Raw genomic sequence first — 26,025 nt, 5'->3', positions numbered from 1 at the left:
TTTCCGGGAGCCGGAACAAGCCAGCTGAAGCAAGATGTTCATTCTTCAGGCTGTTTCGCCTCGCAATTCGGCCTGAAGACACTGTTCCTCCCGACTAGGTCCATTCATTGGGCCTAATCTGGAGCGCAGTGCGTGACTGGATGCTGGTGCAGTGCACCAGCATTCCTTCGCAGCTACCTGTGTGAACTTACCCTAACTCCACAGCCCTGCCTAAGGAAGTCATATTACACAGATGTAAACACCTGAAAAAATTTGGAAGGCTTCAAGCTGTTCATCCTCTAAAGCAGGGGTGCGCAATACGTCGATCGCGATCTACTGGTAGATCGCAAAGGACGTATGGGTCGATCGCGGGATGCAGGGATCCCCGCTGTCTGCTTGTTCACAGTGCAGGCTGAGAGTCATCTCCGGACACTGGCAGGCGAGGCTGCTACAGCCCCAGCCTGCCAGTGTCCAGAGATTATCATCCCTGTGAAGAAGGGATCCCTGGGCAACCACAGAACGCCGCTGTCTCCTGCTGTCACGATCCGCCTGGCCCCGCCCACAGGCCCGCCCCTGCCCAGTAGATCTTTTGCCTTGGTCAGCTAATAAAGTAGCTCACACGCAGAAAAAGTGTGAGCACCCCTGCTCTAAAGGAATCCTGCCATTTTCCATTTATAAAATTAGATGGAAATAATGGTAAAGGAAAAAAATCTAGTACATTGTATCAGAATGTGTAACATGTTGTATGCTCCCATGCAAAACTTAACTGCACCACCCGGAAATTATTAGTACTTTGCAGAATAGCATGCCATGACAGATAGTCTAGATTCCAGGCCTACAACATGCGAATGTGTTTTGAACTTTAACCCTAATCAAATCGTATTTACCTGTGGCAGCTCTTCTATGAAGGAGTGAATATTTGCAGCTTTTGCGGCTTGTACTATCTCCTCCATAGGGACGTTACGAGAATTGTCTCCATAAGCGATGTTCTCAGCAATACTGCGGTCAAACAGCACTGGCTCCTGGGATACGATCCCAATCTGACTTCTTAGCCATTGCACATTCAAGTCCTTGGTTCCATTTTTGTCAAATAGCTGAAAAGACAAAGTTGATATTAAGATGTTAATGTCATTCTGTCTCCTGGAGTCCACCATTGTACAGATATACATGACACATGAACAGATGAATATTGTGTGGATTTCGCCAATAAATTATTTACAATGTTTTCTTAACAATTGCAATGAAAAATCTTACCACTGCTCCTTGAAGTGGATCATAGAACCTCTGGAGAAGCTGAATAGAGGTGCTTTTCCCACATCCACTGCTGCCTACAAATGCCACTGTTTGTCCTTTGGATATTGCAACAGATAGCGCTTGCAGCACAGGCACATCTGGACGAGATGGATAATTGAAGGAAACTTTTGCTAAATCCAGATTTCCTTCAAATTTTTCCTATTTGTAGAAAAAAGAAATAAATATTAGAATAAAGAACAATATTATAAGGGTTAAAGGGTTGTCCATAAGAATATTATTGAGAATAGGTCATTCTGACAACAGAGCTTTGCACTCCGTGTAGTAACCAGTGAAACTACTTAACCATTTAAAGTATACCTCCGATTATAGAACAACTTTTCATAAATGGATAGTATGAGAGAATATGAAAAAACTTTACAATATATCTTATTTAAGACAAATATTTACCTTCTTAAGTTATCAGGCTGAGTTACTTTTTACATATTAGTCTATGGAGAGGGTAGGGGAGGAAGCTGCTGGAAAAGGCACGCTGACAGCTACAGCTACTACTCTCTGCTATTCTCTGAGATACTGAACACTTCTAACACTGCTATGTTTCAAGCTAAGAGTCTACCACTTCAAAGAATGAGGCAATACATAAATCTACAGTCTGCTTCTCCCTCCTCCCCTCTGCATAGAGTTCTGTGTGTGAACTCAATATGGACTTCTATGTAAACAGTCTCACAAACAGTGAATATAATGAGGAGAGCATCGCAATAAAGTGAAGAAAGAAACAGATTTCCTTATTAAGATATATTACAAAGTTTCTTATATTTGCATGTACTATTCACTTCTGAAATGTGTTTTTATTATTGGAAGTGCACTTTAAGCCAGTTGGAATGAGCTTGCAGCTAGAGATGAGCGAGTACTGTTCGGATCAGCCGATCCAAACAGCACGCTCGCATAGAAATGAATGGACGTAGCCGGCACGCGGGGGGTTAAGCGGCCGGCCGCCGTCAAAGCGGAAGTACCAGGTGCATCCATTCATTTCTATGGAGCGTGCTGTTCAGTGCTGCTCGCTCATCTCTATTTGCAGCATTTTTCCAGCCATTGGAACACATTGGGTAAGCAGCTGTGCTAGTTGCAGTACAGATACATACAGATGGTTAGCGGAGGTGCATAGAGTCAGACCCCCACTGGCTGAAGATCCTGGCTGTGTAAAGTGCTGTGTCATTGACTTACTGGTTTTTGTCCTTCCATGCTGTAACTGTCAATAGATGGTGCAGTGTAGAATAAGCTAAACAAATGAGACGCTGCAGATTTGGCTTTTGCATAATCGGGGGCAAAGGATAATGTCTGTCCTACAGTGATAGCTCCGTACGTAATGCAGGAAAACACTCTGTAAAATAGAACAATTATTTTCATGAGAAAATCAGTGTACACATACATTCCAAAGAATAAAGCATTTATTACTTAGCTTTTATTTTATTGTGTTATTATATTAGAATATATATTTAGCTCACATTAAAGGGGTTATCCAGGGAGTATTAATTAAATTATCTGGTCCCGGTGATGCTGATGATGGACCCGGGGATTCTGGTGGCGTCCAGGTGATCCGAGGCAGCGTGTGACCCCCTGGGTTACTTCGCCCCCTCATTATCCGATCTCACAGGTAATTAATTAATTACATGGAAGATCGAGGAAGGAGGGCGGTGGAGAAATCCAAGAGGCCTAAAACTGCCTTGGCTCACATGACCCAGGGGTACTGATGTTGCAAGAACAACTGGGTCCATTATTAGCATCCCTGAGACCAGGTATTTAAATTCATTCTCCCGGGTCATCTTCTTTAATAATGACTTATATAACTTTCCCATTTCATTTTTATTTCATGGCCAGTGAACCTCTTGGGAATTCTGCACCTTATGGCAATGCGAGACAGGAGTGGGATTCATTGGCCTCTTGTCTTTTTATGTAATACTCATACAAATAATACTACTTACAGAAATACTTCTTCTGGGGTCATCCTTCCAATTTCAATCATATAAGCCCCAAAGCGATAGCTTGCAGCATAAGTGAAATGTATGAATGACTGGCTAAATGCAAAACAGATCCCGTATATCTGTGCTTTGGTCTGAGAATTCCTGTAAAAAAAAAAAAAAAGTAAAGTTAAAAAGTGAGAATGTGGAATAGTTGGGAGATCCCTACATAAAGAAATGTTGGCAGATTCAGCTGAAAATAGCTTTTATGTAAATGGATTAGATCTTAAAGAAGCACTTTACTAATTCTTTGTGCCAGTGAAAAGGCTTTATTGTCAAGTTATATGCTCCCCTTTGAAGCATTGATCTCCTTTCTGCTCCTGTGTTTCTTGTATGAACAGGAGGTCAAACTCACAATGCAAGCCTATTAAATCCTCGATCAAACCCTCACACATTTGCATTAATAATGTGGTCTTATTTGTATAGTGGAATGACTGTGTGCGTCAAAGCAACAGAGAGCTGCTCAGTGCTCCAGATGAGAGCATATAACTTCACAATAAAGCTGTAAATTATTGAGAACCATTATACTACACAAATATTCAATTTAATACGGATTTTTTTTCCCTTTTTTAAAGTATTTCTTTAAAGACCCCTAGACAACCCTTCGATAAATTATTTTTGAGTTTTAAGACCAGACACATTTTAATGAGATGATGAAAGTAAAGGGAAATAATTCTGACCTGTATGGTTTCTGTAAGCTTTCACTATACATTTCTTCAAAGGTCGTCTCTCTAGTCAGTGACGCTACTGTTCGGATGTTATCCACTGCTTCAGTTGCAATCTATTAAATTCAATAAGATATAACATATTGACATTTGCTATGTTATTGAAATTGGGACTTGATTAATAAAACATACATGTCAATGATGTACTGCTGCAAGTCTATCCTGGTCTGTGTTTTCATAAGCTCATACGTCATAAGTTTTGGACACGTGACCAGTGAGTCTAATGACTGACTAGACCAGGGGTCAGCAACCTTCGTCTCTCCAACTGTTGTGAAACTACAACTCCCAACATGCTCTATTCACTTCCATAGTAGTTCCAAAAACAGAAGAGCAAGTATGCAGAAGTTTGCCTATCCCTGGACTAGTGAATAAGGGTTGCGTTTCTGGAATGAAGCACTTGGGGGACTATAAGCTATACAAACATAAATTCCTACACAGCCCTAAACCATCAGAGATGTAGACATTAACTCTCAGAGTATTCTTGATTTTTTTTTAAAAAAGAATTCCCTTTTTTACAGATAAGAAAAATACTATTTTTGTCTATTTTCTCAGTCATGTGTTGTCTTCATTTTTCTACTGCAGAAAGTGCTAGGAGAGGAAGTGGAGTAACACAGGACTGCCAGGTTAGACTACATAGGGTTGGTAGTCCATAGCTATCAATAAATAAGATTTTTTGCTATCTATTAGAAATGAGCGAGTAGAATTCAATCGAGTAGGTATTCGATTGAATACTACGGTATTCGAAATATTCGTACTCGATCGAATACTACTAGCTATTCGCAGTAAATATTCAATTCAGAACCAGCGTTGATTTGCTGAATGCTATACAGTGTATAGCATTTGGCAAATCAGCGCTGGTTCTGCAGCAGGCTCGTCCTTGCTAGTCAGGAGAGCTGGCAGCTTGCTGTTACAAGGGAGCTGACTTTTTCTCATAGGAATGAATTGACCAGCGTTGATTGGTCAGTGTACAGCATTCGGCCAATCAACGCTGTTTCTGCCAAAGGCTCGTCTGTGAGGAGGCGGGGTCTAAGATCGGACCACAAAGGAGACTGCTGTGGTCCGATCTTAGACTCCACCTCCTCACAGACGAGCCTCCAGCAGAACCAGCTTTGAGTGGCCGAATGCTGTACACTGGCCAATCAACACTCGTCAATGCATTCCTATGAGAAAAAGTCAGCTCCCTCATAACAGCAAGCTGCCAGCTCTCCCGACTAGCAAAGACGAGCCTGCTGCAAATCAACGCTGGTTCTGCAGCAGGCTCGTCCTTGCTAGTCGGAAGAGAGCTGGCAGCTTGCTGTTACGAAGGAGTGGACTTTTTATCAGCGCAACTGCAAGCGCTGTGCAGTTAAAGCACACGGACCCCATAGACTATAATGGGGTCCGTGCGCTTTAACTGCACGGCACTCCTCCTAAACACTCTCCTCCATCTACTCGTGGACTTGGTGACTCTCCTTTAGTTGAATAGTGGTTTCCCCTGAAACGAGCATTTTTTCCCATAGACTATAATGGGATTCTATATTCGATCGAGTAGTCGAATATTGAGGCTCTACTCGAAACGAATATTGAATCTCGAATATTTCACTGTTCGCTCTTCTCTACTATCTATGGATAAGGACTATGAGTTTTGTGGCTTTTCCTAAATAATAAGGCAATAATGCTTTATCATGAGTGGAGGGAATGCCATCCAGTGTTACACAAATAACCGTAAAACGTCTTGACCCTTATACACAAATATTTCTATCTTGTACTTTACATGCAGTAAAATAGGACAGAATAATTACCTTTCCGGCATATTGAAGTTGTTTTTTATCTCGATTAGCGAAGCCGACCAGTGCTCGAGTCTCCAGGAGTCCAGTGATCACCAGAATAGGAGTCAGGACTATAATCAGTAATGCCAATTCCCATCCAAAAACTAAAGAGAGGATGATACCTGTTCCCATTGTGGAAAAGTTTTCAGCGATCAGCCCAAGTCTGGATCCAGTTGCCTGAATAACATTGAATTGATATATAATAAAATCCAAAATCACACATAAATCCCATCCCGGCCTTAATAGGTGGTGGTCATATTCTGTATGTGATAACCTTGTCTGCAGCCACAAATCAAAATCTGTCATGTCATTTATTGACTTGTAAATCTACTTTTTACCATGACCCAAAGAGATCATAAAGGCTTTGTATCAATGTACAAAGCACTAAAAAGGTTTCACATAAACTTTCCTGCAGTCAGTAGATTTGGGATATTCTTGGCAGGAGTATCCACATATTCATAGAAATTATGAAAGAACATCATATAACAAAGGACAGGGATACAGAGCGCAAAGGTAGCAGACTGTAGTGTCAGACTGGGTGCCTATGGCCCAACAACAGAATTCATTCTGGGGACCCACTAAGAGCTAGATACAAATATACCATGCATCCCATTAACAAATTCAGACAACTGGAATGATGTACTAGTATTAGCCCTCTACCTATCCCTAACCTTGGGCCTTTGATTTCTGTTCTGTGGCCCTCTTATGAGACTGTTGTATCGCTCTTGCCTCAGACTAAGGCCCCCTTAGTTCTGTGAGCAAGATATTTGGTCATGGGGCCTTGAAAGGAGTGAGGGTAAGGAGATTGGACCCAAAATTGGACCTCTGTGCCTATTTGTCATCTCGGCCACCAAATGCACCTACATATAATAAACTGGGTACTTTAGTAAATATTTTAGCCAGTTTATCATATAGGCACATAGACTGCATTCAATGTTTTATGCTGCCTATTTGTTTTTAGTGCAGTGAGTGTAATGTGTCATGCAGGGGCCACTAGCCAACCCTGGATCAAGGGCCCACTGGGAGATTAATCTGCCACACTGTGGGCCAATCAGAACCTGGCAGCAGTTGCATTCAGATCTTAGTCCCTCTGTGGACCTAAAGGACCCACATAAAAAGACACCGGTATTATAAGTGGCATATGGCAGCTGGGGAACTTTGTTACAGATTTTGTAGTGTTTTGAAGGATCTCTACTAGCATGAGGTAGTCTGAGACACTTCCTTTGCTGCTGGAGCCTGAACCAGTGATGGGATAGTGGGATGTCTCAGACTACCTGTAGGCACTGAAGTCACATATCATAGGCTTACCGGAGCTAAAAACCAGAGGAAGTCATCCCCTGTAGATACCGACTTACATAGGGGTCACTGAAGTTATACTTCAGACAATGGGACAATCCCTACAAGTGGTTGTAACACTTGAGGTCTTATCTAACTTTTATTATTAAGTTAAGGTCTCGGCTGACACTAATTCCAAACTTTTAAAGATACTTTTGAAAGTTTATGAAAGAGACAATAATTTGTAATAAAAACTAATATGTACTTACAGTCTGTATCTGGGAAGCGTCAGTGGCAAGTCTAGTAGTTAAAGCTCCAGTATTGTTTTTCTTGTCATCGAACCATGACATTTCCTTTAGACATAGAACAGACATAAAATATTCATAAGAACTGCAGAAAAAAGTAAGACTCACAACAATAGGTACCATTCATTTCCATACTAACCTGACGCAGCATAGACTTAAATGCCATTTGTCTCAGTCGCATGGTGAGGACCTCCCCTGATCTTCCAAACATGAAGCCCTAACACAAAAAAACAGGACCTGATAAGTACCATATACAGGAAAATACATAGCAAACAGTACAGACAATGGTATCAATTGATAACAAGAACTCGACATGTTTATTAAGCCAGGGGCTTAATAAATGTAATGCTATGATGTAATGCTATGTAATGTATGTAATGCTATGATGTAATGCTATGCGACACAAAGGTTCCAGATCAATAAATTAGTAACTTGGTATGAAATTCACATATAATATTAATTTAGTATTAGAACAGTATCACTGCTCAAGCTATCCCCACTATGAGCCTCAATACAGTCTGCTCCATGCGGACCTTTAGATCTCTTATATGATTGGCCATTTATTACATGGTTACTGGATTTGGTTTATCCTGGCAGTCGCAGCTGACTAATGCTGTCATGTGCATAGCCCTAAAGATTAAGATCTGCATAAAATCCATATTATATGTAGACATTAAAGGTAACTCACCTGCATGAAATATGTGAAGAAGGAAACCACACCAATAACCGTAACTATAATGGAGTAAATATTTATTTCGCTTTGTATTAGATCCTTTTGTGTTTCAATAGAATAAGCCCCAAAAATCTGTGAAAAGGAAATAGTTCTATTAAAATGATGTTTGGTCATAGATCCGAGGACAGTTCCAGATTACAGATTACCAATTATAACTGATACTTTGTTCATGTTTCCAGTCCTGCTTCTATGGTTTGGATACAAGACGGCCATGTTGATAAATCAACAGTTTATGGAAATGGCTGATTTTAACAAAAATGATGGAAACATCTGACAAGACGTTGGCAATGTCTAATCTTTTAGTCCACATACAATCATTCTGTGAAGGATTGTCCACAGAATTTTCCCAGAAGGATCATTGGTCCTTTCCCTTGGGTGTCCGAACATGTATGGCCAGTATGAATGACTGTAATGGTTAATATGGACTAACATGTGCACTATGTTGGTTGATTGATCACTGGTTGCTCATTAGCCATCAACCTATATGCCACAAAGCCTGAAAGATTCAGATCCCACCCTTTAAACATTGAGCCTATCTGTTCAGCATCTTTTGGATCTCTTGTACAAGTGAATAGAAAGACTTGCGGCCATCTTTCTGTTCACTGCGGCCAATAACAAGGGTCATGTGAACCATGTTCTTGAGATAGATGCAAGACCCACCTCTGAAACCTGTATCTATCAGGGGTTTATGGCATATCCTATGGATACCAAGATGAGTATACCCTTTATATTAAAACTGACATACATAACATTTATTTTTAACCAGTTAACATTTTTAGAAATAATAATTCAGAAATCTAGTAAAAGGCTTTGTCAACATGTTGTATGAATATTGTGTTTTTTTCCATGATTTACATGAAAATCATGGCAAAACATGTAAAAACTTAATAGAAATTTAGATAGTTTATCCATGCCATCATATACTTACAGCTATAACTTTCGCAAATAGTACACTGAAAGCTGGGTGAGCGCCGCCATTAACAATTGCGGAAAGAGTTCCAAGTAAAATATACGGCCACTCTGATTTATTCAGTTTTAATATACTGAAAAATGAAATGTTTGGAAGCTTTTGCTGTAGAGAAGAAGAAGAAGAAATAATAATTAGCACTTGTGATAATAGTTGCCGTTTGCCAAATTAGCTACTTTTGGTAGACAATTGCCTGCAAAGCATCCAATGTCCATACAAGAACTGCGCTATTATCTTTATATGACATACTATGGAGAAAAAGTAATACTTTAATATTAAAAGAGACTGGAGAAATGATATTATTGCTCCAATGCACCCAAAAAAGTAGATAGGTTTGGTAAAAAAAATAATAAAAACTGAGCTATTATGTGTATACAGCAGATCTATGTATTTCTATGGCTGTAAACTTGACCCTGTAGTCATTTGTCTTTCCCTCTATCTGCCTTCTACTTTGATCTGTAGGTCAGTAATAATGAGGAAGCCGAGAATCATATAACAGCAGGATCAGACTATGCAGCTTGTTTGTAGTCTGTAACCACTGGGACACAATGATCCGAATAAGAAAGCTTTTAGTTAATATTCAGAATTGTTTCATTTCAATGAACTACAAATAAAATAATCTTTTTTGACTCTGAAATGCAAATATGTTTTTTTTTAAAGAGGACCTTTCATGTCCTCATAGATGTGCGGTATTATATACTGCTAGAAAGCCTGTCAACACCAATATCTCCCCACTGTCAGAAGGGCGAGTCTTACAGCTCAGCATCATCCCTAGGCTGTGAGGAACACCCCCCTAAACAGTACAAGTATATGGAAGAGTACTGTCGGGGGAGGGTGGGGGTGTTTCTAACAGCCCAGGAATGATATTGAGCTGTAAGACCTGCACTTCTGACAGTGGGGAAATACACCATCTACCAATAAGTATTTGGACACTCATGCAAATGAAGATATCTGCGGTCGTGATGTACGCCATGCCTTAAATAGGAAACAACATTGGCATTAGTCGCATGCAAGATGCCACGAAGTGCAGAGTTGCTCGATTTTGAGAAAGGGGTAATTGTGGGGTACCACAAAAATGGTCGATCCCTAAGGGACATAGCAAGCGAACTGAATTACCAAAAAACTACAGTGGCCTATGTGATTACGTAGTGGAAGGTGAACGGTGATTGTCGGAATGTGCCCCGAGTCGGCAGACCTCCGAAACTGGGAGATACTAGAGACCAACGAGTGCTGGCCAGAGAAACCGCACCCAACCGATGGCGCACATACACCAGGAGTGTCACCAGGCATCCGGGAGTATTGTGTCGATCAATATCATCTGTAAGGAAGCATCTGCTGGTTCTACCAACTATTGGATATGAAGAAATGGTGTTTTTCTATTCTACCACAGGTGCCAAATACTTATTGGTAGACAGTGTATTAATGACAAAATCAATGGCACTGATATCTCCAGTATCAGGGCTCACACCGGGAAAGCCAACAGTGTACTGAATTCAGTGCACCGTTGTCTTTCTAGCAGTAATACTACATATCTATGAGGACGTGAAAGGTCCTCTTTAACACTGAAGTTATTATTTGAGAAAAAAAATTCAAACCTAAAAATATTTGAACTGAGTTACAGAAATTTGAGGATATTGGTAAATTGAAAAACCAATGTAAGTCTGTTACATTATTAGTACATTTCTCAGCTACAACTCATCCTATGTCTTTACCTCTTCAGTTTCCTCTTCCTTGTTTTCTTCATCTCCTTGGTCTGATACTGAAAATTTCCCACTGGACAAGTTAGAATACAATCTCTGTATTAGAGGTGGTTTGCCCTCTGTTGTGTCTTGATTTTCTCCGGTGTCTTCTGCTGCTTGTATAGTCTGAAATGAAATACAAAAATTGCAGGAGACAATATTAATTTACAAGGTTCTTTCTACCAGGTCCGTATACTGTATATAGTCAAACAGACCCTGGATGAGTTACATTTATTAAACAATGTATTAGTATTAGTTTTTTAGGACAAACTGGTGGCTGTTTTTATCATTCTTTTGTTTTTCTCTTACAATATCAATATTTTACAATTGCTTAGATTTGTATACGTAAGTATGAGATACAGATGAAAGAATTCATAAATGGCTAAGTCTAGGTTCACACTTGTGCTCAGTCTTTGCCTGAGGATTCCATTCCCCTTTGCAGAGAAAAAACAGCAAGCAGCGCTTTTCTCTTTGAATTTTTCCACCTTTTTTATGCGAAACCAGGCGGACTTCATTAGCGGATTAGGTTTCCATTCATGGAGTCCCCAAGCAGATCCCATGAACGGAAATCCGAACACAGGTGTGAATCTAGCACTAACAAAAGTGTGGTTAAAACATTACAAATAGTATTTAAAGGATTTATTGTGGAAATCCTATAAGAATACAGTAAAAATTCATTGTCAGCATTTTCCAGTTTATGACTCAGGGCATAACGTGAGAACTTGAACATAGCACACAAGGCGGGAACTGATCATGCTATAGGACTTTGGAATCATATCTTTAACTACCCTGTAGTTTCTATGTGTTAGGTTAGTGACACTCAACTGGTGGCTCTCATACAGTTTGCCTTAAGTGTGGCCCCAAGATAAAGGCAAACTTATAAGGAATTTCTGCCTTCCCGAGGAAAGTGATTAAGAAAGAATGTTCCAGTTTGTTGAGCACTTTACGCAAACATATAGAACAGAACAGATCTTTTGTTCTTTCATCTCTTTATAGGGAAACTGGGGTCTTCAGGCCCAAAAATGTGTTGTGTGCATCTTCTGATTCCAGAAGAACTGCATCCTCACTACACTACAATTGGTGACGAGGATTAAGAATCATCAGCTAAAGCTACATCTGCACTTGAGAAAGGACCCGTGGTGGTCCGAAATGCGTCGTGCCTTTAATTGTTTTTATAATAAAAAGAACCTACTTCCTACCACTACATTTGATTTTCCTGCCATTATTCAAGACCTACCAGTGAGCGCGGATATTAGCTTTCCAGTTCTCTACCTTTATAGGGAAACTGGGGTCTTCAGGCCCAAAAATGTGTTGTGTGCATCATTAGGTACTTCGTATTTCATTTCAGGACTCCATCTCCCGTTCCACTTAAAATATTCAGAGAGAAAAGTTCTGCAAGCAGAACTTTTATCTTCGACGATTTTGGGCAGAAACCGGGCAGATCCCGTTATAGTCTTTGGGGTCCACGGGCTTCCTGGGGTAACCGCTATTTAAGGTCTACAGATGGATCCGAAGAACAGAAACTCGAACGCTAGTAAGAACAGATTTATGAAGATGTGTCTGTACCTCCCCAGATGGTGTGTGCATCTGATACTATCAAACTAATCCTCCTTTCATGGATTAAGCTGTATCCACGCCTTTTGGACATAAATACAGCAGCTTAAAATCTACGTACATATTTGTGGACTTGACCTTGCCTGGGGTAAAATCTATATGTGGATCTATGATGGATTGCTCCTAAAAACACCACTTGTTGGGTTTACCAAGACTTGATGGTAAAATACAATTATAAGTATTAATTTCTAGACAGAAAATGAATTGATATGATTAGATTTTTTATATTGTAATATACCGTATTTTTCGGACTATAAGACGCACTTTTTTTCCTCCCAATATGGGAGGAAAATGTGTGTGCGTCTTATAGTCCGAATGCAGCGTGCACAGCGTCTGTGTCCCGTCTGTGCGAATGAAAAGAAGAGCAGCACGGTGCCTGCCTGCTCTGCCCCTCCTTCCCTGTCTGTGTCGCGTCTTTGCAGGAGCGAGATCTGAGAGGCAGGGAAGTAAGGGCGGGCCAGACAGGTGAAGGAAGCGTGGTTTCAAGCTTGCAGAGAAAACCACGCCTCCTTCTCCCGTCTGGCTCGTCCCTCCTTCACTGCCTCTCAGATCTGGCTCCGGCAATGAAACCACACAGACAGGGAAGGAGGGGCGGGCCAAACGGGAGGAGGAGGCGTGGTTTTCTCGGCAAGCTTGAAACCACGCCTCCTTCACCCGTCTGGCCCGCCCCTACTTCCCTGCCTGTGTGGCTTCATTGCAGAAGCAAGATCTGAGAGGCAGTGAAGGAGGGACGAGCCAGACAGGAGAAAGAGGTGTGTTTTCAAGTTTGCTTAGAAAACCACACCTCCTTCACCCGTCTGGCCCGCCCCTTTTTCTCTTCTTGCATAGCTTCACTGCAGGGTGTCTCTTTCCATCCATGGATGAGATTAGATAGAATAGATAGATAGATAGACAGACAGACAGACAGACAGACAGACAGACAGATAGATAGATAGATAGATAGATAGATAGATAGATAGATAGATAGATAGATAGATAGATAGATAGGATAGATTAGATAGATATGTTCAAATCACCCCCATAGCCCTACAATACATATAAAACAAAAACATTACTGTGAAACACATACACATTTGGTATCCCTGTGTCCGAAAGCCCCCGGTTCTATTTACATTGGTGAAATATTATATTATTAGGTTATTAAATATTTCACCAATTTTTTTTCCTTAAATTTTTTTTTTCCCTATTTTCCTCCTCTAAAACCTTAGTGCGTCTTATGGTCTGAAAAATACGGTAATTACATACCTGTGCTGTTGCAAGTGAATAATATATTCCCTTTTTCTCCATTAATTCAGTGTGTGTTCCTTGCTCAGCTACACTGCCATTCTCTACCACAACAATCACATCTGCGGTCCACACGGTGCTCAGACGGTGCGCGATAACAATTGTAGTACGTCCTTCGATGGCCTGAAAATAAAGTTTCAATAAACTTATCAGATGATAAACATTAAATTGGTGTAATAATCATACAAGAAGTTCACGAATCACGAGGATCCTTTGACCTTTGGACATCTTATCAGATAACACATGAACTAATTTACCTTATCTAGAGCAGCCTGAACAATGGACTCACTGGCAGTGTCCAGGGCAGAGGTGGCCTCATCCAGCAGGAGGATTTTAGGGTTTCGTACCAAGGCTCTGGCTATTGCTATTCTCTGCTTTTGGCCACCGCTCAACTGAGCTCCTCTCTCCCCGACAAGAGTTTCAAATTTCTAAATAAAAGACAAAAATTATGGAAAATATGAGCTAACCGTTTCACACATATATAGTAGTTTACTCATAGCTTATTCGTTGTAATATCCTTTAATACTGGCATCTGCTATGCTTCAGGCCTCATGCACACAACAGTATTTTATATACAGTAGGAAATAGCACTGATGTTCTTGGTGCTAGTTCACATTGTTTGCAGTACTGACTATTACTGTATATTGCCTTGTTCATTTATGGGTGTGTCTGACCTCGTTTTGGTTATTTCTCACTGCTGGGAGTCCTAAAAAATGGCTGTCAAATATAGGGGAAACTTCCTCTACAGTACTGCTTCAGTGGAAATAAACCATTGAATGGTCTCCATTGAAATAGAAAGGATGTTCATGTAATGCATGGAGAGAGAGTGACCCTGTCAATAGTTGATCTTAACACCTACTTCACTTCTATAAATTGGCCACTAACTTCTCAGACTACTCAATGCACGGTTTGCTTTCATAGTCTGAGACACTCCCTGATCTTGGAAGAACCAGCTAAGAGTTGCAGTGATTTACCAGGTATTTCAACTATGTTTTATGTATTTATAGTAGATTTTCTATTGTGAGTCGCTTTAAGGCTAAAATCACTGTTTTTTTAAGAATATTTCTTGCCATTTTATAAAGTCAATGCCCTTTGGCTAATTTATTTCTAACTTATGTAGTATTTTAACAGCTGTAAACTTAAGAATAACTATTAAAGAGGAACTTTCACCACCTCTGCCATGTCCAGGGCTTTGAATTATTTAATAGATTCTGCTCTTCTGATTCTGGCACAGTTGGAATTTTTTTCTCTAGCCCCCACCATTCACAAGCAATCAATGCAGTTAGTTTTGGTGCCTGATATGCTATTTAGTCTCTGTACTGTCAGGAGGGCGGTGTCAGGCAGGAGCAGGCAAGGGGTGTGATTCTGAGCTCTGACACTGGCTGCCTCTGATTGGAGCTCTGAATCGCACCTCCTGCCTGGCACCGCCCACCTGATCTCACAGAGCATATATAGCATATCAGGCACCAAAAATAACTGTGCTTGTTTCTCAGGAACAGCCGGGGCTAGAGAAAAGATTCCAACTGTGCTGAATCAGTAGAGCAGCAACTATTGTCACATACTAAGCGCTGGAGTTGGTGGAGGTGATGAAAGGTTCTCTTTAAATATGAGGAAACCTTGTTAAAAAGAAAATGGAAAAATCATATAATGTTAATAGAAGGCTGAGATTTTGGATCACCACTGATTTCCTGTGTGAAGGGACTCTATAGAGGGCTCAGACCCCTTTGACACTACTCATAGATTTGTGTTACTGAAAATGGTCCTTTGTAGCAACAATTTCTGGCTAATGCCACAGAGACTTCATATACTTACATCCGGCAGGGCCATAATAAAGTCATAGGCATTGGCTTCCTTAGCTGCAGTCTCTATTTCTTCATCTGTCACGTCTAGTCTCCCATATTTGATATTGTTCTTAATGGATGTTGCAAACAGGACGGGCTCTTGGCTGACCACACCGATCATCTCTCTGTAGTGTCTTACATTCAAAGATCTTATATCATGACCATCAACTGTTAACTAAAAATAAACCAAGAAAATAACTCAAACCTATAAAAAAAGCAAACACATTTCTGAAGTTTCAAGAAAAAAAAGAACTATCTTTACCATTCCTTCTTGTGGATCATACATTCTCTGTAGGAGCTGCACTGTGGTGCTTTTACCGCATCCACTTTGCCCCACCAGAGCCACCGTCTGTCCAGGCTTCACCTTTAGATTAAGTCCTCTTAGAACCTTAAGTTAACAGAGAAGAGTTTATTGTCTATAGTCTCAAATATAAGATTACACATAAACACAAAAACATATATATATAATATATAATATAAAGTATAATAAGAGAACATAGAGCGAAAGTATAACATAGGATTTACCGGGATTTTTGGTCTTGAGGGATAACAAAAATGTACGTTCTGAAATTCAATATTTCCTTTTATATTATCAGGCTTGTACCCCTCCGATGAGAAACTGTTTATTGCAGATGTCTATGGTTATGGTAAAGAAAATATACAGACAAAAATTAGCTATAGTAAATAATAAAAAATAAAATGTAAGGGGGCGTTCACACTACCGTCAGTGTCCGACAGGTAGTGTCCGCCCCTAGTGTCCGTTCAAAATCTGGCACGGACATTAGGAGCGGACACTAGCTGTGTCCGTGACACCTGTCATTTATTTAAATGGCAATCGGGTGCGTTCATTTGCACTCCGTGCCCTTCCTTCACTTCAAGTAAAGATGTCCGACTTTTCAAGCGGACAGAAAAAACCTTTAACCCTGTCGGGGTTTTCTGTCCGCTTGAAAAGTCGGACATCTTTACAAGCGGACAGTGAAGGAAGGGCACGGAGTGCAAATGAACGCACCCGATCGCCATTTAAATAAATGACAGGTGTCACGGACACAGCTAGTGTCCGCTCCTAATGTCCGTGCCAGATTTTGAGCGGACACTAGGGGCGGACACTACCTGTCGGGCACAGACGGTAGTATGAACGCCCCCTAAGTATGAACAGTCATGGATCAACCACTGCATAGGTGGTAATGCTAGTTTGGTGGATGGAGCTATTTCTGTTAGTGTCATAGACTTGCTGTGGTTCTAAGGCTGATTGCCATGGTTCCCAATTCTGATGATTTGTGGCAGCCTAGCAATATAGCATGTATTAGCCATCCAATACATAGGTGAAAACTATTTCTGGAATAACCTTTTAAGAAATTAATTTACAATTTATATAAGATAATGAGAACAATAGTTTCTTAGTACCCTTAAAGCTGTAAATATACTGGCAATAAGTATAAATGGTTTTAAGGAGATTTTGTGATCTTTCAGTAACAAAGTCCCAAATAGCCAAATCTTGATACAACAGGAAAGTTTTGTGTGAAAGTAAAATGCCCCATGCTTTACCTGGTCAATAGTATGGAATATGTTATAAGCAGCTCCTCTTGCCACTGAGAAAGCATCAAGATGAGAAGCAGCTTGTCCAACACAGAAACTGCTAAGGACAATACTGAATAAGACCTAAAAGAGACGTTAAAATATAAAAACACTATGTAAATAATTTAATCACAGAATGCTGTTAAAACAAACCTAATAAACTTTCCATAAGAATGTATGTATAAGGGTAACACTGTCTATAGTTTGCTTTATGTAGCAGTAGAAACTAGCTACAATCATATCTTCCAAACACTGCACACAGAAAGTAGAGGGGAAGGGGCCACACGGTGGCTCAGTGATTAGCCGTGCAGCCTTGCAGCGCTGGAGTCCTGGTGTTCAAATCCCGCCAAGGGCAAAAAACCATCTGCAAGGAGTTTGTATGTTCTCCCCGTGTTTGCATGGATTTCCATCCCATATTCCAAAAAAAAAAGACATACTGATAGGGAAAAATGTACATTGTGAGCTCTATATGGGGCTCACAATCTACATTTAAAAAGAAAAAAAAAAAAAAAGTAGAGGGGAATCTGCTCTCTCAGAATCATGAATATCATTATAGGGAAGTACTGACCTATACTGATGTGAACAAAGCACTTGGGGTAAGATAGAAACTTTCTATTTGGATTCAGCAGCCTCTGCCTCTGTTTCTACTCACTGTCTCAGTATCTACTTACTCCTCCCCCTCTCCTTTCCTAAGACTTTTCTGCAATCTGATACCTCTGATTACTGTCCATGTTGCTGTAGCCAAAAGTTTCTTCTGTTCATATATGCTGTTCATTTATGTAAAGCTTATGTAAAACTTAGTGACATTTACAAGGATACTTTTTTGTTATTGACTGAGGCACTTTAGTTGTCCAAAACTACAATAATTTTTGTAATCTGCCAAAAAAATTCTCTTCTTTTATTGATTTTGTAGACTCACCACAAGAACATCTCCAATGGTATATCCATTATTTCCCAATATTAAGACTGATCCATACCAAAATCCAAGTGCATAAGAGGAATAAATAATAAAGTACATAAAGCCGACAGCCAACTGAGAAGCAATGGCCTTTTTTATTCCAATATTTTTGGCTTCACCCAAATTATTTGTGTATCTGAAAACACAAAAACACAGTATTTAAATAAAACAATACTTTATTTTTCTGAAAAGTTATATACTGTATATGTGTCCATAAGTGACAGCCGTACCTTTGTATTTCTTTCTCCTGTCCACCAAAAGCAACCACGGTCCGTATTGAGGAAAGAACTTCCTCGGCTACAGCTCCAGCTTTTGCATAAGCTGACAGTTCCTTACTAGTCAGTGACACCATCATCTAAAACAAGTGATACAAAGTGATTAGGACTAGAATAATCAGCAGACAATGTGCATGAGATGATGGAGTAAGTCCCAATAGGGACCGCACCACATTTTAATTCTATCTATCTATCTATCTATCTATCTATCTATCTATCTATCTATCTATCTAGGACCTAGATGTCCTGATGTCTTGAATCTCAGTGATGTGACCAAATTATTCCATTATACTCTATGGACCTGCAGCAAGAGTAAAGCAGAGACGGTGACGTCATAGAGAGCTGAAATGGCAATAGGGGAGGCAGCGCGCACAGACTTCTGTCCTCTCTCACTGCACTATGCAAAGATTGATTGATTGATTGATTGATCATATGGCCTCTGGTTAAAGAGGATCTTTCATGAGTTGGTTTTACTTAGAGCCTTCCATGTGTAATAGTACGTACAAAGATATCTGCACAGATAACTAAGTCATTGAGTAGGAGCAGCCATTGGTAAAATGCAATACAACTATATCAGTGTACTCAGCCCTTCTTGCTCTGCCAAATGCTGCCCATAACATCTCCAAGGTGACATTTTCTCTGCAATGCTTCAGTGACACATCAGTGAAAACCACTGTCATATATTTAATATATTATTAAACATTTGCTTTACTGTATTACGCTATTATAAACCCAAATAGAATCAAAGGCTTTACCTTGGAACAAAGTGCAGTTGATATTGCTACCAGGGGACTTGTGGCCAATATGACCAGGGCAAGTTTCCAACCTTTGACTAAACCAATTACCAATCCTCCTATAGTAGATGTAACGTTCTGTACAAGATGGCCGACTTTGTCTCCTATTCCATCATTGATCTTGTTGACATCTCTATAAATACAATGATTGCTGTAAGTAACATATACACTAATGCACAGGTTTCTTGAAGACTAGTATTGAACAAACGTTCTCTTACTCTGTAAGGCGAGTGTTTAGTTCTCCAGACTTGGTAACATCAAACCAACTAATATCTTGTGACAAAACTGAATGGAAAAACATTTTCCTCATCCTCCTTGTCTGTCTGGCTGCAGCTAAAACCCAAAAAGATACTTGGAGGAAGCCACAGATGATCACAGCAGCTCCTATTCCCACGTAGTACAAGGCAAACCTGGTGATACAATAATATCATATTAGATACGATTATTCCCTCGTAACAATGTGTGGCCAAAAAATAGGTCTAAAAACTTACTCGGTCATCTGTTCAGGGAATGGTTTGGAGTTTTCACATTCACCTGTGGCACAAAAATAAAATTAAAAGTTATTTATTAAGTTATTTATACTTAAAGGAATCTTATCCTTCAGAAGGAATTTTTAGTCCCTAACACGTCGGAATAGCCTTAAGAAAGGCTATTCGTCTCCTACCTTTAGATGTCTTCTCCGCGCCGCCATTCCGTAGAAATACCGGTTTTCACCAGTATGCAAATGACTTCTCTCGGAGCACTGGGGGTGTCCCCAATGCTGCTAGAGAACTCTCCAGTGACGCCTCCATCTTCCTCAGGAACGTCATCTTCCTGTGTATTGTTCCGGCGTAAGCGGTGAAACTTGTAGGCCTCGACAATTGCGCATGCCTGCGGCCACAAGAAAAATTGTTGGCTCTGCCCGAGGCCTACAAGTTTCACTGCCTACGCCGGAAGAAGACACATGAAGAGGACGTTCCTGAAGAAGATGGAGGCATCGCTGGGGACGCCCCCAGTGCTGTGAGAGAAATCATTTGCATACCGGTGAAAACCGGTATTTCTACGGAACGGCGGAATGGAGAAGACATCTAAAGGTAGGAAATGAATAGCCTTTCTTAAGGCTATTCCGACGTGTTAGGGATTAGGGATTAGGGATTTTCCAAGATATAGTAAGTGATAAAAGTGCTTTGTATTTTGCAGAGGGAAGGAACCAGCGACTGGTCTGGGCGTAGTCTAGGCACTTGGATAATAACTTTCCCATGAAACCCCTGATAGTGTTTCTACATTAGTTAAAAACTTCATTATCTATTTTTCCATTTTTATAATTTTTTCATGATTTTTCCTGTTTTTACATTACAGATATTTTTCCCCAATTTTTGAATATTTGCAGATAATATTTTTATACAGAGATCTAAGTTATCGGCTTCACCTTCATTGATAAAATTCTGGCTGCCCACTGCTGCCAATGGGGACAGCTAACATAAATTGATTTATAGAGCTCCCATTCAACTCATTGGTATCTGTACAAGTCTGTAAGCATATCAGACACAGTCCATGGATAATGGTAGTGTTTTTTCTATGAACGACCACAATTTTTGTCTAATTGTAAATGGTGTCATCCATGATGTTATCACTTGTTTATATGGTTGTTTTTGCCCCCCAATGGCATTTTTATAATGATGATCTATCCACAGGGTGGGTCATCAGTATCTGATGTGTGGCGGTCCAACACCCGGACCCGCACGGATCAGCTGTTTCATCAGCCTCCATGTTCCAGAAGCTGGTGTAGAAGACAGGGAGAGCGTGTCAGCTTCTTCTATTCAAGTAATAGGAGTAGCGATGCAATTCCCTGAAATCACAACTATGGAGGGAATGCGGTTATCACTTGCATAAGGGCAGCCTCTTCATCCATTGCATCTTCTGGCACCTGAAAGCTGCTGGAACATCTGATCTGTGCAGAGTCCAGGTGTTGAACTCCCACAGATTACATAATGACAAGCTATCCCCTAAGGATAGATCATCAGTATGAAACCTGAATTTGGGGCCAAAAAATCCCTTTGAGTGAAGCATTGGATATGGATCTATAAAAGGAAATGGTGTTCAGATTCCTCATGAAGATGTCTGATGTAGTTTTTCAATGAAAAGATGTAGTCCTTGCTTATGTCTTGAGTCTTCAGGTGGGGCTGTTGGATCTCTATCTTCATTATTTCTAGTTTCTTGGGGTTATCTGCTCTACTTTAGACAATCACTTGTCAATTTAGACTGGATTCACATCTACGTTGGAGTCTCTGGAGACTTTGTCACAGTGACCACCAAAAATTGCTGGACAAAAAATAGAAGTCTGACTTTTGTCTGGGGGTTTCAGTTTAAACTAGTGGTCCATGTGTCTGTTACCAGAACTACTGACACAATGGTGCAGATGTGAACATAGTGTAATATACAGTAGAGACCCCCAAGAACATTAAAGGAATTTAGATGTCAAACCCACTGACTAAGGAATATTATGAAGATAAAAATATGGTTTGCGTTTCTACTCCACAGTTGATCGCAAATGATCAGCCGATCTCAAGAAAGCTACAATCCGAGGTGGACTGAGTGTTTGTTTGTTTTTTAAATGATAAAAAAGTGTAAGAACATGTGAATATCTTGGTAATACTGAAAAATATCATAGTATTTGTCTTACTTGTATTTTTGATGGTTGAGTTGAAACATACAATACTGTCTGTCATTTCACCAAACACAACCAACATAAGCGGTTGGCAGATACCATTTCCTACAGCTCCAAGAAATCCAACGATCATGTAGAAAATATCCAGCCGAGTCGCATATTGAAACTAACAAAAGAAGAGGGAAAACACTCAATACTCAAAAGAGGAATCCTGGTAGTGCCTGACCATCCTAAAGCATGTAGACACTGTATACTCTCATACCTACCAGTTCTCTGGTCTAATAGACTATAATGGGGTCCGTGTGCTTGCCTCATGACACCCACACGATTCATCCGGACAGGGAAGTAGATTGTGAACTACTTTCCTGTCCACATGATCCCTGCAGAGATCTGGTGGCAAGCACACGGACCCATTATACTCAATGGGGTCCGTGTGCTTTCACTGCACAGCGCTTGCTGTTGCGTTCGGTATTCCGTTTGGGGGTCCTCATGCGGACTCACCCGGACGGAATATGAATGCTGATGTGAACGAGGCGTGAGTCTGCTTGTAGCTCTCAGTCAGCCTATACAGATCACAAGCCCAATAGAACAAGGACATAAATTCTTAATTATTCTTAATTATAAGGATTCTATACTATACATCAATCTGGTCAGTTGCTACCGCTCTATAACATAAGACCTGTAGGACAGCATGATCAATGTGACTGGTTAATAATAACTTATTGCAGAATTAATTTCAGGAATATTTTTTTGAAAAACTTTATAAATGTGATAAATAAACTGACTTACAATTTCCATTGGCCCAACTGCCTTTGTTTTTTCTTTTTTTTTCTTTTCTTCTTGATCGCTAGGAAGGAAACATTGCACACCTTGAGAAATATGTTTTAATATACACACATTGCATTTACCGCCATAAATGATCTCTGAAATCTTTGCCAGTTACAAGCTCGTAAATAACGTACGTCCTCTGCTACTGCAGTGGATAGGAAGACCGGTGTTGAAAACAAGTCAATCTTTCCTATCCACATTTCCACCCTTTAAAATCCACTCCTGGACTTTATCTACAAAAATGCATATGGAATTGAGCACTAATCTACCTTGTGCAATATAGGTCTGTAACAGAGTCACTAGATATGGTGGATTGGTATACCCCTTTACATATTAGATACTTGGGCCCTTTGGTGTCAGAGTGGTCCCCTATCCAGGGATAATGATGAGATGAGATTGGTAAATGTTGGTTATGGTCACAGAGTTCTTAAATGTGGCAATGAGGTTACAGTTAAAGAACTCTCAAATGGTTGTCTTGGGCAGCAGTAACCCGCTGACACTTGCAGCTCCCTCTGTCATTGTGCTACATTTGCAACACAGGGCTGTCTGTTTACTAACACTTTTAACACTTGTGACTATTTGTGACACCTTACAACACAATGCTGATACATGCACTTCGGGACCTTCTCAGTTTGGATAGTCTCTATCACAACAGTCCAATGTATTATTTGCTTCCCAGTCTTGGCACTGGATCAGTGAGAGCCCGTCTGTTTGTGTCACCTCTCTGCTGGTCCATTCACACTGCCCACTACCTCTGGTAGCAGGTTTGCCTTTTGTTGGCTGTGGTTTACTAATCACAGTGTTACGCACTATACAAGTCATTATGGGACTGTCCGTCACACTCCATCACCTAGTCTTTCTCTAATGTGGCACTACTCTTCACAGTCAGGCATTGGCATACAGATTCTGGGGCGGCAGGTCAACCTTCAATAGGCAAACTAATATCACTTGGGAAACACAACGAATAGCCCTCTCCAGTGTTGTACTGAGGGTTGTTGGGTCCATCAGATTAAATGACTAATGAGGCCCACCTTTGAACAACCTCTAGGTAACAATTTAGAGTACCTTTTAAAGTTGGGTGTATTTTGCTGGACCACTATTGTTTAGAGCAGGGGTCTCAAACTCAACTCAGCATGTGGGCCGCAGAGCAAGATCCCAGCCAGTCGGCGGGCCGCACCGCGGCAAATTTAGCTCCACCCACTTTTATGTTGACTCCGCCCATTCATTTTTCATGTGCCCCCACACTGTATAATCCTCCTACAGTCACCCGTAAACTATATGTCCCCCCTCCATCTTTCCCCCAGTTACATATACACCCTTCATCTGCCCCCAGATTCATGTCCCCCCATCTCTGCCCTCAGATTCATGTCCCCCCATCTCTGCCCCCAGATTCATGTCCCTCCATTTCTGCCCCCAGTTTCATGTCCCCCCCATCTCTGCCCCCAGATTCATGTCCCTCCATTTCTGCCCCAGTGTCATGTCGTTCTCCCCCCTCCCTTCGTCTGCCCCCAGTGTCATGAGCCCCTTCATTCCACCTCAATGTTTAAAGAGGACCTTCCACCATTTTGCCCACAGGCAGTTCTATATACTGCCGGAAAGCTGACAGTGCGCTGAGTTCAGCACACTGTCGGCTTTCCCGATGTGGGCCCAGTGTGAAGAGCTTATGGTCCGGTACCGTAGCTCTTCTATGGTCAGAAGAGCGTCTCTGACACTCAGTCAGAGACGTCCTTCTTCACAGCCCAGCCAATCGCGCTGTGCTGTGAGAGCCGGGAGGAACGCCCCCTCCCTCTGCTCGCAGTACTCGTCCATAGACGAGCATTATCAGGGAGGGAGGGGGCGTTCCTCCCGGCTCTCACAGCACAGCGCGATTGGCTGGGCTGTGAAGAAGGACGTCTCTGCCTGAGTGTCAGAGACGCTCTTCTGACCATAGAAGAGCTACGGTACCGGACTGTAAGCTCTTCACACTGGGCTCACATCGGGAAAGCCGACAGTGTGCTGAACTCAGCGCACTGTCAGCTTTCCGGCAGTATATAAAACTGCCTGTGGGCAAAATGGTGAAACGTCCGGATTCAACTTGGATCCGGCGTTCCTAGGCTTGTGCGGGCTGCACAAAATTGTTCGGGGGGCCGCATGCGGCCCGTGGGCCCCGAGTTTGAGACCCCTGGTTTAGAGCCTGGGCACCACAGAGAATTTTCTGGTACTTTGGTAGGCTAGTCCAACACTGGACCACAGGACAAAATAAAATCAAACATACCTCATAGAGTACATCTGTAGTTAGCTAAATATGAAAGTGAGTACATCTGACAACAGCCCAAAAAGATTCAACTTAGCAGATCAGCTATTTTTGTCAACAGTTGGTAGTGACAACCGGCAGGAAGTTATCAAAATCTAAAACCTGCAAACTATATATGGATCACAATGTAATTGTTGTAGACTGCGTGTACTGTACCTGCCACTCTCATTTACTTCTTCCAGTAAAGTCTCCGTGTTAGGAAAACCATTGCTCATTTTTGCATCAGGATCCTTTACTTCATCCATGTTTCCAATTAAGTTGCGCAACCAGGAAAACCACTTCATAGAATGAAAGAAAACAGAAAATTTTGTCATCTAGAATTGGTAATTCAAGATTGGATTGTGCTTTATGTTAGCTAAAGACTAGTTGAGGGGGCCACACGGTGGCTCAGTGGTTAGCACTGCAGCCTTGCAGCACTGGAGTCTTGGTGTTCAAATCCCGCCAAGGGCAAAAAACCATCTGCAAGGAGTTTGTATGTTCTCCTCGTGTTTGCATGGATTTCCATCCCATATTCCAAAAAAGACATACTGATAGGGGAAAAAAAAAAATGTACATTGTGATATCTATGTGGGGCTCACAATCTACATATAAAAAAAAATAAAGACTAGTTGACATGATTTCATGAATTTAGGGAATTTACAGTCACTACAGTGATGACTTGTATCTTGCAAAGAAAACATTGCTCAGTTTCCTTCATAAATGCAGTACAGGTGCTGTATGCTCTGTACTCCATAGAACTACAGGAGCATACTGCGCATGCGCATATAAGCAGCCACAAAAAAATGGCCACCTGCATGTGAAGTTGGCTCTGCCCGACACCCGCTGGCAGAGCCAACTTGCACATGCGTTGAATTCTGACCCACAGTGCGCCGGAAGAAGAGGCCGTTGCTGACGAAGATGGAGGCGGCACTGGAGAGAGTTCTCTCACAGCATTGGGATGCCCCCAGTGCTGTTTCAGCGCTGGGGCCCGCCGCCAGTGCTGCGAGAGAACTCATTTGCATACCAACAAAAAACGGGATTTCAGGCGAATGGCAGGGCGGAGAAGACAACAAAGGCCTTTCTTAAGGCTATTCCAACGTGTTAGTCAGAAAAATATCCGTTTGAATGATAGGATCG

At 41.2% G+C, this 26,025-nt stretch overlaps 1 protein-coding gene across 1 annotated transcript in view; it reads right to left on the bottom strand.

Annotated features, from left to right (window-relative positions):
* Positions 1-25,210, bottom strand: part of LOC142200854 (ATP-binding cassette sub-family B member 5-like) — a 28,159-nt gene extending 2,949 nt beyond the window's left edge. Inside the window, exons 1-25 of the mRNA XM_075271497.1 lie at positions 25,066-25,210; positions 22,578-22,635; positions 21,804-21,954; positions 19,633-19,675; positions 19,360-19,551; positions 19,103-19,274; positions 18,303-18,427; positions 18,034-18,208; positions 17,085-17,198; positions 16,065-16,175; positions 15,802-15,927; positions 15,511-15,714; positions 13,956-14,126; positions 13,660-13,821; positions 10,774-10,926; positions 9,023-9,166; positions 8,050-8,166; positions 7,501-7,578; positions 7,326-7,409; positions 5,755-5,958; positions 3,929-4,029; positions 3,213-3,353; positions 2,455-2,611; positions 1,234-1,431; positions 867-1,073 (exon numbers count right to left, since the gene is read on the bottom strand). Coding sequence (XP_075127598.1) covers positions 867-1,073; positions 1,234-1,431; positions 2,455-2,611; positions 3,213-3,353; positions 3,929-4,029; positions 5,755-5,958; positions 7,326-7,409; positions 7,501-7,578; positions 8,050-8,166; positions 9,023-9,166; positions 10,774-10,926; positions 13,660-13,821; positions 13,956-14,126; positions 15,511-15,714; positions 15,802-15,927; positions 16,065-16,175; positions 17,085-17,198; positions 18,034-18,208; positions 18,303-18,427; positions 19,103-19,274; positions 19,360-19,551; positions 19,633-19,675; positions 21,804-21,954; positions 22,578-22,635; positions 25,066-25,193 — 3,516 coding nt within the window. The 5' untranslated portion in view covers positions 25,194-25,210. The remainder of the gene's footprint in view (positions 1-866; positions 1,074-1,233; positions 1,432-2,454; positions 2,612-3,212; positions 3,354-3,928; positions 4,030-5,754; positions 5,959-7,325; positions 7,410-7,500; positions 7,579-8,049; positions 8,167-9,022; positions 9,167-10,773; positions 10,927-13,659; positions 13,822-13,955; positions 14,127-15,510; positions 15,715-15,801; positions 15,928-16,064; positions 16,176-17,084; positions 17,199-18,033; positions 18,209-18,302; positions 18,428-19,102; positions 19,275-19,359; positions 19,552-19,632; positions 19,676-21,803; positions 21,955-22,577; positions 22,636-25,065) is intronic.
* Positions 25,211-26,025: the final 815 nt, after the last annotated feature.

This window comes from Leptodactylus fuscus, chromosome 4, assembly GCF_031893055.1.
Source record: "Leptodactylus fuscus isolate aLepFus1 chromosome 4, aLepFus1.hap2, whole genome shotgun sequence".
NCBI lineage: Eukaryota > Metazoa > Chordata > Amphibia > Anura > Leptodactylidae > Leptodactylus > Leptodactylus fuscus.
The sequence above is the reverse complement of the archived record's forward strand: the minus strand, read 5'-3'. Positions and strand labels throughout refer to the sequence as shown.